This window comes from Salvelinus sp. IW2-2015, linkage group LG17 (assembly GCF_002910315.2).
Source record: "Salvelinus sp. IW2-2015 linkage group LG17, ASM291031v2, whole genome shotgun sequence".
NCBI lineage: Eukaryota > Metazoa > Chordata > Actinopteri > Salmoniformes > Salmonidae > Salvelinus > Salvelinus sp. IW2-2015.
This window is the reverse complement of record NC_036857.1, coordinates 8,130,172-8,146,524: the sequence shown is the minus strand read 5'-3', so window position 1 is coordinate 8,146,524 and position 16,353 is coordinate 8,130,172. Positions and strand designations below refer to the sequence as shown.

General features: G+C 44.2%; 1 protein-coding gene across 5 annotated transcripts; it reads right to left on the bottom strand.

Annotated features, from left to right (window-relative positions):
• Positions 1-919: 919 nt before the first annotated feature.
• Positions 920-16,247, bottom strand: ogg1 (8-oxoguanine DNA glycosylase). 5 transcript variants are annotated; one of them, XM_024006062.3, is made up of 9 exons: positions 16,076-16,197; positions 15,919-15,993; positions 3,917-4,067; positions 3,372-3,739; positions 3,071-3,250; positions 2,768-2,949; positions 1,924-2,071; positions 1,778-1,827; positions 920-1,596 (listed from the first exon to the last, which is right to left on the bottom strand). In XM_024006062.3, exons 3-9 carry the CDS (start codon positions 4,024-4,026, stop codon positions 1,426-1,428), a joined length of 1,209 nt encoding a protein of 402 aa, XP_023861830.1. In that variant the 5' UTR covers positions 4,027-4,067; positions 15,919-15,993; positions 16,076-16,197; the 3' UTR covers positions 920-1,425. The 5 variants fall into 5 exon arrangements, with proteins under 5 accessions (XP_023861830.1, XP_023861829.1, XP_023861827.1 ...); XM_024006061.3 differs by having other exon boundaries at positions 3,917-4,049; XM_024006059.2 differs by having other exon boundaries at positions 3,917-4,049; positions 15,919-16,247.
• Positions 16,248-16,353: the final 106 nt, after the last annotated feature.

Here is a 16,353-nt window from a genome sequence, read left to right as displayed (position 1 = left end):
CAGGAAAATGACGAATGTTATGTACTTCAATCACAGTGTCTTGATCTATAAATGTCTTGATTTTTGAGTGACACACTCAAATCCATACACTCTAGCCAGGTCTGTTTGTGCTGTAGCTAACTGCAAATGGCCTGACAACAAACATGACAGAGGAGTTGGCAAAAAAAATATCTACGTTACATACAGGTTACATTACAGTTAAACTCTCCCAGTGACTCCCATATAGCCCACACTATCCTAGACACCAGTGACAGCCCAGAGTGACATACACACACTTATAGCTCATAGCACTGAGGGCAGATAACTGCAATCCCAACTATAAACAGACATGCTGACACACCTGACTAATGCCTATAGATACATGTACAGACACCATGGCATTTCACAGCTGGCCRGACATACTGCTTATTTTGGACAGACTCACAGACATGCACAGTAAACATATAGAATCGTCAAGAGAGATTGAGTGTGTATTGCACCAGTAATGGGCAACATTTTTGGACATATGAACCTGCACACGTCAACACTGCTAAATGCATTGGCACATAGGCTACCCTGAGGGCCATTGACTACTTAATATAAGCTCAGCAAACAATGAAGTATARAGTAGAATAATATTTTAACAGTGACTGACATTGAAAAATCACATCATACTATGATGCAGAATCTTCCCATATCTTATTGCCATCTAGAGGCCACCTCTGACACTCTGCACCTTTTCTGTCTGGGTCATAGAGAATAATAGGGATATAATATTTTGATATATGTCCCATTTATCCAACTAGAGTCCTCTAACTCTATGGTCTAAGCATACTACACTGATAGAAAGACAAATATAGGGGATCAAAGGAGTGGGATTATCCACAACTAGACTTATTCAAAATGTGTGCATAATCTCCAAACAACACTGACAAAGGAAAATAGTCCAAAACCTGTTTATTTCAGTATAAAAATGAACTGTTACAGAGTCTGTGTAGTGGTCCATTAATCTAGAAAAGATATGATAAACACACGGTTTCTATGTGTGTAGTTCATATGTAGAGACGGCAGTGGAAAATGACACATACCTATAGAGCTTCATTCACAGACAGAAATCGCAGTAAAATTAAACACCAGCCTTCAGTTTAGAGCTGAACACAAATGTATGACAGATAATGTGAGAAGTCTGGTTCAGAGTGAACTCTCTCTTTTATAACRTGTATCACATTTATAGCTCTGTCTTACATCATTCTACAAAGTGATCAGGAACAATCTCCACTGACAGTGACCTTGGTTTGCAGTTAATCATGTCATGAACCTGAAGAGAAAAGGTAAGACTGTCAGACTCATAGCCTAGTTGCTCCAGAGAGGTGTGCAAAGAATGACATACATTCAGGTTAGCTTCCTGAGCTAACATAAATCACCAACACATAACCTCTACTGACCTCACTCCACCTCCTCCTTCACAGACATTTTCACCTTTCTATTACACATTTTTTGAATGTTCTTGTTTATTCCCTCTCCCTCCACCTTTATCTTGACCTTCTCCTCCTCCTGTTTCAGAGAGTGTGTTTCTTTCAGCTTCTGGAACTTCTTCAGGTCAGAACAGAACAACACCTGAGAGAGTGACAGTCAAGCTCCATTGACATCAATGCATGATTTATTGAAAGTTCAAGTTACCGGTGTTTCAATTTGGATGGATGGATAGATTAGAGAAAGAGAGTGAGAGTGAGAGAGAGCAGAGAGAGGAAGTGAACAGATGAGTGGATGGATTCTGACCACCAGTTATTTTTCTCACCGAGTGTGCCCAACCAGCATAAGGACCCCATAGCTGCTTGAAGAAGTCCCCTGTGCAGAAACAAAATCAGTCAATTAGTGATTGGTAATATTCAGAAGGACACTGTTAAAGCCTGTTAAACACCTCCTTGTACCGTGAATCCTCACCTATTTGACGGTGGACCTTGTCTGTGAGGCTCTTCTGCCCGTTGCCCGCCGCACAACTGTAGTCTCGTTTTGCGATTTGCCACACGTGTGTATCCACAGGCACAACACAGGCCTTTTCCAGAGACATCAGACACACACAGTCTGCCACCTACAAGGGGAACCCAGGTAACACTTTCTATGCCTGTGTATAATAAATGTATAATCAACCTGGTCTCAGAGCATTTAGTATTATTCTGTATGCAAATCCGAGACACTTCGTTTAATATGATACGTTAAGTTTCATATGGAATGTATTCATTTGTGGATGTGAATCATTCATTTCGTATATGTTACAAATTACAAATCGTATTATGTTACAAATTTGCAAAACGGACAATATGTTAAGAATTTGAAAAACKTACAATATGTTGTGAATTTGCTAAATGTATGATATGTTACGAATTCTAGCTAGGTGGTTAGCATTAGCGAGCTGGCTAAAGTTAGCGAGGCTAAGGGTTAAGTTTAAGAGTTAGGTTAAAGGGTTAAGGTTAGGGGAAGGTTTAGCTAACATGCTATGTACTGTCGGTGCAAATTAGCTAAAAAGTAGTAAGCTGTTGAAAAGTTGCTAATTAGATACAATTCTAGAGTTGTCCATGATCAGATTCAAACTTGCAACCTTTGGGTTGCTAAACGTTTCGCTATACATCCACCCCTACCAACCACCCTAAGTAACTATCCGTCTTATGTAACCATACCAAACGTAACATATCATACAAATTTGAGTGTCCCGGATTTACATTTACTATGTTATGTCTACATTTACTATGTTATGCACCCTTAATTGTCCTGAAGGGTTGAGGCATACCTTGGGGCCTACCCCGGGCAGGGTGCGCAGTGCGTCACGTGCCTGCAGGTAGGGGACACTGCGGAGCCCCTGGAGCCAATGGGGCCCACCGTGAGAGTCCAKGATCTGTCTGGCACTCTGCTGCAGGAACCTGGCCCTGTACCCAAACCCCAGGTCCCTCAGACAAGCCTCCACACTGTTGTCTGTCAATCAGATCACAGAGGACATGTGAAAACATTTGAAAAAACAAAGGATTTGAAAAAGAGAGATAGACAGATGTCAGACAATCAGCCAGAGTAGTGTTGGTGGTAGTGGAGGTGGAACCTGCGAGTGCATGCAGGGAGGGGAAGTCGTGGTAGCTGGTCTGGTCCAGCTGACACAGAGGGGTGCCCAAGGACTGGCACAGCCTCTCCACCATGCCCTGGATACGAGAGATGTGGTTGTTAGAGGTGCAGATGAAGGAGAACAGGCACTCTGTGGGGTCCTGACGCAGCATACGCACACCTGGGGGAGAGACAGAACACACACACTGTAAAGTATTAAACGCACATGCACGCACACACACACACACACGGAAGAGACATAATAGATACAGACACAGTATTACAAACACGGACCAACTTACCTGTGAAGATCTTAGCAATGCTGTTAAAGTGTGGGTCGGCTGCTCCCCAATCTCTGTACAGATCCCCCAGCTTCACCTTCAGCTGGAAATAATCATTCAGAAGCTCTTCCTCCTTCCTGTCTGGGTCAGGGGTCACAGCCACTGGCTCCCCCTCTTCTTCCTCCTTCACCTCTATCACTCCCTTTGATCTTTTCCCTGACCCCTTTGACCCCTGGAGCAGGGAACCTGCACTCCGCTTCCTCCCATCCCCTCCTATGGTGTTGGGGCTATTGTATGTGTGGTACCATAGTGTGTCGTCTGTCTGGGTGAGAGTCCACACTCGTCCCCCCATCACTCCGGTCCAGTGGCCATCCCCTGTCTCTCGCCAGCTGGCAGGGAAAAGAGGGTGGGACGACAGAGGGTTAGGATAAATGGTTTGAGAGGTAGTGAGTGAATTAGAGATCATTTCAATACTTGCTAATGCCTTTGGCAGAGCCCTGGGTCATGTAACGTATGGCCTGCCATTGCTCTATAAAATCAGCGAAGCTGTGGTCAAAGGAACTCACCGGAAGCTCTGTCCGCAGCCTAGTGTGAGGTCCAAACGGAGCTCTGATCGTGAGCAGGCCAGGGAGCGCCATGACTTGGTCCCTGCCGACAGCAATGCATGCTGGGACATAGTGCTGGATCACTCACCACATACTGTAGTATCAGAGATATCTGATGAGATGGATAGTGGAGGCCATGAACTCTTTGAAATAAGGGTTCTTCGCCTATTCCCATAGGATAACTATTCTCCTATGGGGACAGCAGAAGAACCCTTTTAGGTCATAGATGGCACCTTTTTTTCTAAGAGTGTAGCAACAAAATAAAATAAAATGCTATTTGTCACAATTTGTAAACAACAAACTAACAATGAAAGGCTTACTCACAGGCCCTTCCCAACAATGCAGAGAAAAAGGATAAATAATAGAATAAATACACAATGAGTAAGGATAACTTGGCTATTACACGGGGTACCAGTATCGAGTCCATGTGCAGGGGTATGAGGTAATTGAGGTACATACATATAGGTAGAGTGACTAGGCAACAGGACAGATAATAAACAGTAGCAGCAGAGTATGTGATGAGTCAAAAGAGTTTGTGCAAAAATGGTCAATGCAAATAGTTAAACAGTTAGCTACCAATAGCTACCTGGACTAAATATTTAGCAGTTTTATGGCTTGGGGTAGAAGTTGTTCAGGGTTCTGTTGGTTCTAGACTTGGTGCATCGGTATCGGTTGTCGTGCAGTAGCAGAGAGAACAGTCTATGACTTGGGTCATCCTCTGACACCGCCTGGTATAGAGGTCCTGGATGGCAGTGAGCTCTGCCCCAGTGATGTACTGGGCCATACACACTACTCTCTGTAGCTCCTTGTGGTCCAATGCCAAGCAGTTGCCATACCAAGTGGTGATGCAGCCAGTCAAGATGCTCTCGATAGTGCAGCTGTAGAACTTTGAGGATCTAAAAGTCCATGCCGAATCTTTTTAGCCTCCTGAGGGGGAAGAGGATTTGTCATGCCTTCTTTACAACTGTGTTGGTGTGTGTGGACCATGATAATTCCTTAGTGATGTGGACACCGAGGAACTTGAAGCTCTCGACCCGCTCCACTACAGATGAGTCTATGTGGATGGAGCCGTGCTCGACCCTCCGTTTCCTGTAGTCCACGATCAGCTCCTTTGTCTTGCTGACAGTGAGGGAGAGTTTGTTGTCCTCACTGACCTCCTCCCTATAGGCTGTCTCACTGTCAGTGGTGATCAAGCCAACCACCGTTTGTTGTCAGCAAACTTAATTGTGCGTGGCCACGCAGTCATGGGTGAACAGGGAGTACAGGAGGGGACTAAGCATGCACCCTTGCAGGGCCCCCGTGTTGAGGGTTAGCATGGCGGATGTGTGTTGCCTACCATCACCACCTGGGGGGCGGCCTGTCAGGAAGTCCAGGACCCAGTTGAAGAGGGAGGTGTTCTGTCCCAGAGCTTGGAGGGCACTATGGTGTTGAACACTGAGCTGTAGTCAATGAACAGCATTCTCACCTAGGTGTTATTTTTGTCCAGGTGGGAAAGGGCAGTGTGGAGTGCAATAGAGATTGCGTAATCTGTGGATCTGTTGGTACGGTATGCGAATTGGAGTGGGTCCAGGGTGTCTGGGATGACAATGGTGTTGATGTGAGCCACGACCAGCCTTTCAAAGCACTTCATGGTTACAGCTTTGAATGCTACGGGGCGATGGTCATTTAGACAGGTTACCTTGGCGTTCTTGGGCACAGGGACTATGGTGGTCTGCTTGAAACATGTAGGTATTACAAACTGGGTCACGGAGAGGTTGAAAATGTCAGTGAAAACAATTGACAGCTGGTCAGCGCATGCTCTGAGTAAGCGTCCTGGTAATCCGTCTGGCCTCGTGGCCTTGTGAATGTTAACCTGTTTAAAGGTCTTACTCACATTGGCTAAGGAGAGCAAGATCACACAGTCATCCGGAACAGCTGGTGCTCTCATGCATGGTTCAGTGTTGCTTGCCTCGAAGCGAGCATAGAATATAGCTCGTCTGGTAGGCTTGCGTGACTGGGCAGCTCGCAGCTGGGTTTCCCTTTGTTTCCCTGCCACATCTGAGTGTCAGAGCTGGCGTAGKAGATTTGATCTTAGTCCTGTATTGACGTTTTGACGGTTTGATAGCTCGTCAGTCGTAGTAGGATTTCTTATAAGCGTCCGGACAGGTATCTCACTCCTTGAAAKSGGCAGCTCTAGCCTTTAGCTCAGTGCGGGTGTTGCCTGTAACCCATTGCTTCTGGTTGGGATATGTACGTACAGTCACTGTGGGGACGACGTCATCAATGAACTTATTAATGAAGCCGGTGACTGATGTGGTATACTCCTCAATGTTATCGGATGAATCCCGGAAGATATTAGTCTGTGCTAGCGAAACAGTCCTGTAGCTTAGCATCCATTTCATTGGACCACTTCCGTATTGAGCGCATTACTGGTAATTACTGTTCGAGTTTTTGCTTGTAAGCAGGAATCAGGATGATAGAGTTATGGTCAGATTTGCCAAATGGAGGGTGAGGGAGAGTTTTGTCTGCATTTCTAAGTGTGGAGTAAAGGTGATCTAGAGTTTTTTCGCCTCTAGTTGCACAGGTGACATGCTAGTAAAAATGAGGAAAGACAAATTTCAGTTTTCCTGCATTAAAATCACTGGCCACTAGGAGTGCCGCCTCTGGATGTACATTTTCTTGTTTGCTTATGGCCCTATATAGCTCGTTGAGTGCGGTCTTACTGCCAGCTTTGGTTTGTGGTGGTAAATAGAAAGCTACAAAAACTATAGATGAAAACTCTTGGTAAATAGTATGGTCTGCAGCTTATCATGAGGTATTCTAAGGTGAGTAAAACCTCAAGACTTAACAATAGAGATCCCGCACCAGCTGTTGTTAACAAAGGGACACACACCTCCCCCTTAACCGAAGCTGCCATTCAGTCTTTACGATGCATAGAAAAACAGCTAGGTGTGTCTAGGTGTGTCCRTGTCCTTATTCAGCCACAACTCCCTACAGTCCTTCAGGTCTTGTTGATAGGATAGTCTTGAACTGAGCTCGTCCGTTGGTGCTCTAGTGATTGTAGCTACGTTCGCCAATATAACGGAGGGCAGAGGCTAATTATTTACTCACCGACATAGTCTTGTCACGTCAATGATAGAGAAATCACAAGAGAACCATCTTTGACTCAATGCATACAAAGTACACACCACCATCATCAGTTTTCCATACAATAAAAACAGTGGAGTTAAAATCAGAATGAATCTTGGATTGGCCAGTGTGGGTGAAAATACAGCACTTGAAGAAAGAGGAAATTCAGAATATATGTATAATTATTTAACTACAGGTACCATAGATGTGAGTGAAATAGCTGTAAGTAGCAGTAGAAGTATTGTTATCCATTAGTTTACTCCAATTAGGGTATGGATGTCAGGGTAGAGGGAAAAAAGAATAGAGAAAATAATAAAAATACATTATGCAAACAATTAAATTGGTAGGACCTACAATCTGTCTGCAACAAGAAAGCTGATCTACCCCCCCCCCMMAAAAAMMMCCCAACAAAAAACAACCCTAAATCAAAATGCAAGTGGGTTATTATAAAGATTGTGTACACATTACAGACACTAATCAATTAGTCATGTATCTGATTGATGTTGGTAACATGCTGACCAGACCGGACACGTCGCGTGCGCGAATGTTGCAAAATAAATTTAGAAATCCATGTTAGTCAATTATTKCACCCACACTGCTCACGCGCGCCAACGAGCATCTGCGTTGCCAAGGGCTAAAATAGAAGTCATTCCTATTACTAACGCAGATCGCGCTGCAAGTCCTGCCTCTCCCATCTCCTCATTGGTTTATAGAAGCAGGTACCCACTTGCCATCTCCTCATTGGTTATACCCACGTGGGTGATTGAAAGACAAATTGTTTTGCCGGTCGTCGTGGTAATACTATGAGAGTTTAGATGCCAATCACCATATAAGTTCAAAGATGAAAAAGCCTGGAAGGACGAGAGATGACTAGAAACGATTCGGTTGACCGTTTTATGTGTGGATTAATTGTCGGAGTAGAGGACCTTGTGCATTTCAGGTAAAATAACAACTCAATGTTTATATCCCAGGACAAATTAGCTAGCAACAGCTAGCTAGCTAAATTGCCATACATGTTTGATGCTTTTCGACCTGTCCCCAAATTAATGTAAATGGTTCAGAGTTTGTTTTGATATTTTAACCTGCGTGTCGTGATCGCGTTTGGTGTGGGGGGACAAAATAAATGTATGCACGATGGTGCACGCACGCAGCCGGTTTGTGTTCCGTGTAAGAATTAATCTGTCAGTAACGTTAGCTAGTTAACTTWAAAAWAWATATATATATATTTCACCTTTATTTAACCAGATAGGCCAGTTGAGAACAAGTTCTCATTTGCAACTGCGACCTGGCCAAGATAAAGCAAAGCAGTGCGACACAAACAACAACACAGAGTTACACATGGAATAAACAAATGTACAGTCAATAATACAATAGAAAAAATCTATATACAGTGTGTGCAAATGAGGTAAGATTAGGTAGGTAAGGCAATAAATAGGCCGTAGTGGCGAAGTAATTACAATTTAGCAATTTAACACTGGAGTGATAGATGTGCAGAAGATGAATGTGCAAGTAGAGATACTGGGGTGCAAAGGAGCAAAAAAAMAAACAATATGGGAATGAGGTAGTTGGATGGGCTATTTACAGATGGGCTGTTTACAGGTGCAATCTGTGAGCTGCTCTGACAGCTGATGCTTAAAGATAGTGAGGGAGATATGAGTCTCCAGCTTCAGTGATTTTTGCAATTCGTTCCAGCAGCAGAGAACTGGAAGGAAAGGCAGCCAAAGGAGGAATTGGCTTTGGGGGTGACCAGTGAAATATACCTGCTGGAGCGCGTGCTATGGGTGGGTGCCGCTATGGTGACCAGTGAGCTGTGATAAGGCAGGCTTTACCTAGCAAAGACTTATAGATGACCTGGAGCCAGTGTGTTTGGGGACGAATATGAAGCGAGGGCCAGCCAACGATAGCATACAGGTCGCAGTGGTGGGTAGTATATGGGGCTTTGGTGACAAAACGGGTGGCACTGTGATAGATTGTATCCAATTTACTGAGTAGTGTTGGAGGCTATTTTGTAAATGACATCGCTGAAGTCAAGGATCGGTAGGATACTCAGTTTTACGAGGGTATGTTTGGCAGCATGAGTGAAGGATGCTTTGTTGCGAAATAGGAAGCCGATTCTAAATTAAATTTTTGATTGGAGATGCTTAATGTGAGTCTGGAAGGAGAGTTTACAGTCTAACCAGACACCGAGGTATTTGTAGTTGTTCACATTTTCTAAGTCAGAACCGTCCAGAGTAGTGATGCTGGACGGCGAGCAGAGTGCGGCACGATTCGTTGAAGAGCATGCATTTAGTTTTACTTGCATTTGAGAGTAGTTGGAGGCCACGGAAGGAGAGTTGTATGGCACTGAAGCTCGTCTGGAGGTTAGTTAACCTCTTGACGCTAGGGGTCAGATTTTTATTTTTAAATAACGTTCCCAAGGTAAACTGACTATTTCTCAGGTCCAGATCGTAGAATATGCATATAATTTACAGATTAGGATAGAAACACTCCAAAGTTTCCAAAACTGTCAAAATATTGTCTGTGAGTATAACAAAACTGATTCTGCAGGCGAAAACCTGAGGAAATCTAACCCGGAAGTGATTTTTATATATTTTTAATCTGTGTTTCCTTGCCCGTCTTTCTTCCATTTAAAGGGGTATCAACCAGATTCCTTTTCCAATGGCTTCCTCAGGCTGTGACCAGGCTTTAGACATAGTTTCAGGCTTTTATTTTGAAAAATGAGCGAAGTTTTCAAAAGAAGTCAGGTGTCCTTTGATAGTTCCTGCGCGCGAGAGGGGTAGCTCTCCATTTTCTTCTCTTTTATTGAATAGGTTACAGTACGGTTTAAATATTATTGATTATGTTTGTTAAAAACAACCGAGGATTGATTATAAAAAACATTTGACATGTTTCTACAACATTAGGGATACTTTTTGGAATGTCGTCGAACGGAACGAGGCTTTGGTTTTCTGAACATAACGCACAACCCAAATGGCGTTTTTTTGTTATAAAAGTAATATATCGAACAAAAATAACATTTATTGTGTAACTGGGAGTCTCGTTAGTGCAAACATCCGAAGATTATCAAAGGTAAGTGATTAATTTTATTGCTTTTCTGACTTTCGTGACCATGCTAATTTGGGGCTAGCTGTTCTAGCATTGATTGATACACTCACAAAAGCTTGGATTGCTTTCGCTGCAAAGCATATTTTCAAAATCTGACACRATAGGTGGATTAACAACAAACTAAGCTGTGTTTTGGTATATTTCACTTGTGATTGCATGATTATAAATATTTGTAGTAATATTTTTGAATCTGATACGTTTGGGAATTGTCTTCTGCCTTTCAGGACCGGAACGAGGCTGTAGTTTTCTGAACATAACGCGCAACCCAAATGGCGTTTTTTTGTTGTAAAAGTAATATTTATCGAACAAAAAGAACATTTATTGTGTAACTGGGAGTCTCGTTATAAATATTTTTAGTAATATTTTGCGCCCTGCAATTCAGCGGTTGTTTAGGAAAATGATCCCGCTAAAGGGATCCGTAGCGCAGAGAAGTTAACACAGTGTCCAAAGAAGGGCAAGAAGTATACAGAATGGTGTCGTCTGCRTAGAGGTGGATCAGAGAATCACCAGCAGCAAGAGCGACATCATTGATGAATACAGAGAAAAGAGTCGGCCCGAGAATTGAACCCTGTGGCACCCCCATAGAGACTGCCAGAGGTCCAGACAACAGGCCCTCCAATTTGACACACTGAACTCCGTCTGAGTAGTTGGTGAACCAGGCGAGGCAGTCATTTGAGAAACCAAGGCTGTATAGTCTGCCGATAAGAATGTGGTGATTGACAGTGTCAAAAGCTTTGSCCAGGTCGATGAAGACGGCTGCACAGTATTGTCTTTTATCGATGGCGGTTATGATATCGTTTAGGACCTTGAGCACCTCGGAAACCAGATTGCATAGCGGAGAAGGTACGGTGGGATTCGAAATGGTCGGTGATCTGTTTGTTAACTTGGCTTTCGAAGACCTTAGAAAGGCAGGGTAGGATAGATATAGGTCTGAAACAGTTTGGGTCTAGAGTGTCTCCCCCTTTGAAGAGGGGGGTGACCGCGGCAGCTTTCCAATCTTTGGGGATCTCAGACGATACGAAAGAGAGGTTGAACAGGCTAGTGATAGGGGTTGCAACAATTGCCATGGATAATTTTAGAAAGAGAGGGTCCAGATTGTCTAGCCCAGCTGATTTGTAGGGCTCCAGATTTTGCAACTCTTTCAGAACATCAGCTATCTGGATATGGGTGATGGAGAAATGGGGGAACCTTGGGCAAGTTGCTGTGGGGGGTGCAGGGCTATTGACTGGGGAAGGGGTAGCCAGGAGGAAACCATGGCCAGCCATAGAGAAATGCTTATTGAAATTCTCAATTATCGTGGATGTATCGGTGGTAACAGTGTTTCCTAGCCTCAGTGCAGTGGGCAGCTGGGAGGAGGTGCTCTTATTTCCATGGACTTTACAGTATCCCAGAACTTTTTGGAGTTTGTGCTACAGGATGCAAATTTCTGTTAGAAAAAAAACTAGCCTTTGCTTTCCTAACTGCCTGTGTRTACTGGTTCCTAACTTCCATGAAAAGTTGAGTATCGCGAGGGCTATTCGATGCGTATGCGGTACGCCACAGGATGTTTTTGTGCTGGTCAAGGGCAGACAGATCTGGAGTGAACCAAGGGCTATATCTGTTCCTGGTTCTACAATTTTTGAATGGGGCATGCTTATTTAAGATGAGGAAAGCACTTTTAAAGAATAACTAGGTATCCTCTACTGACGGAATGAGGTCAATATCCTTCCAGGATACCCGGGCCAGGTCTATTAGAAAGGCCTGCTCGCTGAAGTGTTTTAGGGAGCGTTTGACAGTGATGAGGGGTGGTCGTTTAACCGCAGACCCATTACGGACGCAGGCAATGAGGCCGTGATCACTGAGATCCTGGTTGAAGACAGCAGAGGTGTATTTAGAGGGCAGGTTGGTCAGGAAGATGTCTATGAGGGTGCCTGTGTTTACGGATTTGAGGTTGTACCTGGTAGGTTCATTGATCATTTGTGTGAGATTGAGGGCATCAGGTTTGGATTGTAGGATGGCCGGGGTGTTAAGCATGTCCCAGTTTAGGTCACCTAGTAGCGCGAGCTCTGAAGATAGATGGGGGTGGATGGAAACGCTAGCCAGGAGTGGTCACCCGGGATTGCGGTTAGCTAGTTGCGAAGATCCAGATGAAAATGTTCAGAGTTTGCGGTAGGAATCCAGGGATATGGAGAGAAATAGGTCTGTTATGCTCTGGTGTGAGTCACGTTGTTGGTTCAAGGCCTGCTCCCTGCCTGTTTCATTACAATACGTTATTCCACTAACGTTAGCTATCTTTGTTATTACACAAGTTGCAAGCTAGGTAACGTTAGGTAACGAAGCCTACTCCCTAACTTYGTTTTATTCACTGCTTTAGCACACTCTGCCAACCCGGATGTCCTAGCCGTGTCTGAATCCTGGCTTAGGAAAACCACCAAAAACCCTGAAATCTCCATCGCTAACTATAACATTTTCCGCCAAGATAGAACTGCCAAAGGGGGCGGTGTTGCAATCTACTGCAAAGATAGCCTGCAGAGTTCTGTATTACTATCCAAGTCTGTACCCAAACAATTCGAGCTTCTACTTCTAAAAATTCACCTTTCCAGAAACAAGTCYCTCACTGTTGCCGCTTGCTATAGACCTCCCTCTGCCCCCAGCTRTGCMYTCGATACCATATGTGAATTGATTGCCCCCCCCATCTATCTTCTGAGCTCGTGCTACTAGGTGACCTAAACTGGGACATGCTTAACACCCCGGCCATCCTACAATCCAAACCTGATGCCCTCAATCTCACACAAATTATCAATGAACCTACCAGGTACAACTCCAAATCCGTAAACACGGGCACCCTCATAGATGTCATCTTAACTAACTCGCCCTCCAAATACACCTCTGCTGTTTTTAATCAAGATCTCAGCGATCACTGCCTTATTGCCTGCATCCGTAATGGGTCTGCGATCAAACGACCACCCCTCATCACTGTCAAACGCTCCCTAAAACACTTCTGCGGGTAGGCCTTTCTAATCGACCTGGCCGGGATATCCTGGAATGACATTGACCTCATCCCGTCAGTAGATGATGCCTGGCTATTCTTTAAAAGTGCCTTCCTCACCATCTTAAATAAGCATGCCCCATTCAAAAAAATGGAACTAGGAATAGATATAGTCCTTGGTTCACTCCAGACCTGTCTGCCCTTGACCAGCACAAAAACATCCTGTGGCATTCTGCATTAGCATCGAATAGCCCCCGTGTTATGCAACTTTTCAGGGAAGTTAGGAACAAATATACACAGGCAGTTAGGAAAGCTTAGGCTAGCTTTTTCAAACAGAAATTTGCATCCTGTAGTACTAACTCAAAAAAGTTCTGGGACACTGTAAAGTCAATGGAGAATAAGAGCACCTCCTCCCAGCTGCCCACTGCTCTGAGGCTAGGAAACACTGTCACCACCGATAAAATCCACCATAATTGAGAATTTCAATAAGCATTTCTCTACGGCTAGCCATGCTTTCCACCTGGCTACCTCTACCCCGGTCAACTGCTCGGCACCCTCCACAGCAACCCGCCAAAGCCACCACCATTTCTCCACCCAAATCCAGATAGCTGATGTTCTGAAAGAGCTGCAAAATCTGGACCCCTACAAATTAGCCGGGCTAGACAATCTGGACCCACTCTTTCTAAAATGATCTGCCGAAATTGTTGCAACCCCTATTACTAGCCTGTTCAACCTCTCTTTCGTATAGTCTGAGATTCCCAAAGATTGGAAAGCTGCCGCGGTCATCCCCCTCTTCAAAGGGGGTGACACTCTAGACCCAAACTGCTAGAGACTATATCTATCCTACCCTGTCTTTCTAAGGTCTTCGAAAGCCAAGTTAACAAACAGATTACCGACCATTTCGAATCCCACCGTACCTTCTCCGCTATGCAATCTGGTCATGGGTGCACCTCAGTCACGCTCAAGGTCCTAAACAACATCATAACCGCCATCGATAAGAGACATTACTGTGCAGCCGTATTCATCGACCTGGCCAAGGCTTTCGACTCTGTCAATCACCACATTCTTATTGGCAGACTCGACAGCCTTGGTTTCTCAAATGATTGCCTCGCCTGGTTTACCAACTACTTCTCTGATAGAGTTCAGTGTGTCAAATCGGAGGGCMTGTTGTCCGGACCTCTGGCAGTCTCTATGGGGGTGCCACAGGGTTCAATCCTCGGRCCGACTCTMTTCTCTSTATAYATCAATGATGTTGCTCTTGCTGCTGGTGATTCTCTGATAYACCTCTACGCAGACGACACCATTCTGTATACTTCTGGCCCCTCTTTGGACACTGTGTTAACTAACCTCCAGGCGAGCTTCAATGCCATACAACTCTCCTTCCGTGGCCTCCAACTGCTCTTAAACGCAAGTAAAACTAAATGCATGCTATTCAAACGATCACTGCCCGCACCTGCTCGCCCGTCCAGCATCACTACTCTGGACGGCTCTGACTTAGATTACGTGGACAACTACAAATACCTAGGTGTCTGGTTAGACTGTAAACTCTCCTTCCAGACTAACATTAAGCATCTCCAATCCAAAATTAAATCTAGAATCGGCTTCCTATATCGCAACAAAGCATCCTTCACTCGACTTTGGTGATGTCATCTATAAAATAGCCTCCAACACTCTACTYAACAAACTGGATGCAGTCTATCACATTGCCATCCGTTTTGTCACCAAAGCCCCATACACTACCCACCATTGCGACCTGTACGCTCTCGTTGGTTGGTCCTCGCTTCATACTCGTCGCCAAACCCACTGGCTACAGGTTATCTACAAATCTCTGCTAGGTAAAGCCCCGCCTTATCTCAGCTCACTGGCCACCATAGCAGCACCCACTCGTAGCACGCGCTCCAGCAGTTATATCTCACTGGTCACCCCCAAAGCCAATTCCTCCTTTGGTCGTCTTTCCTTCCAGTTCTCTGCTGCCAATGACTGGTACGAACGGCAAAAATCTCTGAAGCTGGAGACTCATATCTCCCTCACTAGCTTTAAGCACCAGCTGTCAGAGCAGCTTACAGATCACTGCGCCTGTACATAGCCCATCTGTAAACAGCCCATCTATCTACCTACCTCATCCCCATACTGTATTTATTTATTTATCTTGCTCCTTTGCACCCCAGTATCTCTACTTGCACATTCATCTTCTGCACATCTACCATTCCAGTGTTTAATTGCTATATTGTAAAACACTTCACCACCATGGCCTATTTATTGCCTTAACTCCCTTATCTTACCTCATTTGCACTCACTGTMTATAGACTTTTTGTTTTCTTTTGTTCTACTGTATGTTTTGTTTATTCCATGTGTAACTCTGTGTTGTTGTATGTGTCGAATTGCTATGCTTTATCTTGGCCAGGTCGCAGTTGCAAATGAAAACCTGTTCTCAACTAGCCTACCTGGTTAAATAAAGGTGAAATAAATAAAAATATAAACTMKACCTTCTAGCCCGAAGTCCAGCGCGCTATCGACTGTGCCCCAAAAGCATGCTCGTGCGGCAGAGTCGATTTCCGCGCTTATAAACCCAGGATCGTTACAGTATACTGATTACTTCGGCTCTTGCTCTGGTAATAACTAGTTAAGTTAGTAGTTAGCTAGCTAGTCTACAGGCTACTAATTAGGTTAGCTCCACATGCTATGAGTCACCTCAAAATCATAGTAGAGTAGCTAACATATTACGCAAATCTAAGTTAAAACCAGCTTSTCATTCCAAGAAGTTATAGCTTCACAATCTTACTTTGAGAGCAGATGTTTACACGTATCTTCAATCCCTGGATGTGTGTGGGCCTATAATGACTTTCCCGGTGTTTGACTGTTGAGAATGGAAAATAAAGATTACGCGGAGTGACCTAACATCTTTGACTAACATAATATATTTGTCACTTCGTTCTTACATTAACAGCCAATTTGACTTCCTAGTTAATATTTCTAATATTATTCTGCGTATTACTGATTTTTTTAGGAAACTTCTCATTTCATTCGTCTACTGTCTGATGCAACCAACCAACACATTTGTGAAACCTCCCCTCCCCTCCTCAGGAGCCTCCTGATATCAACACAACCAACGATTGGCTTGTTGAGAGAGCGTAATATAACGACTTCAACAAACACCATTCATGATTGGTCCAAAAGACGCGACATGATTGGTTCATATGACTGTCCTTTCATTCTT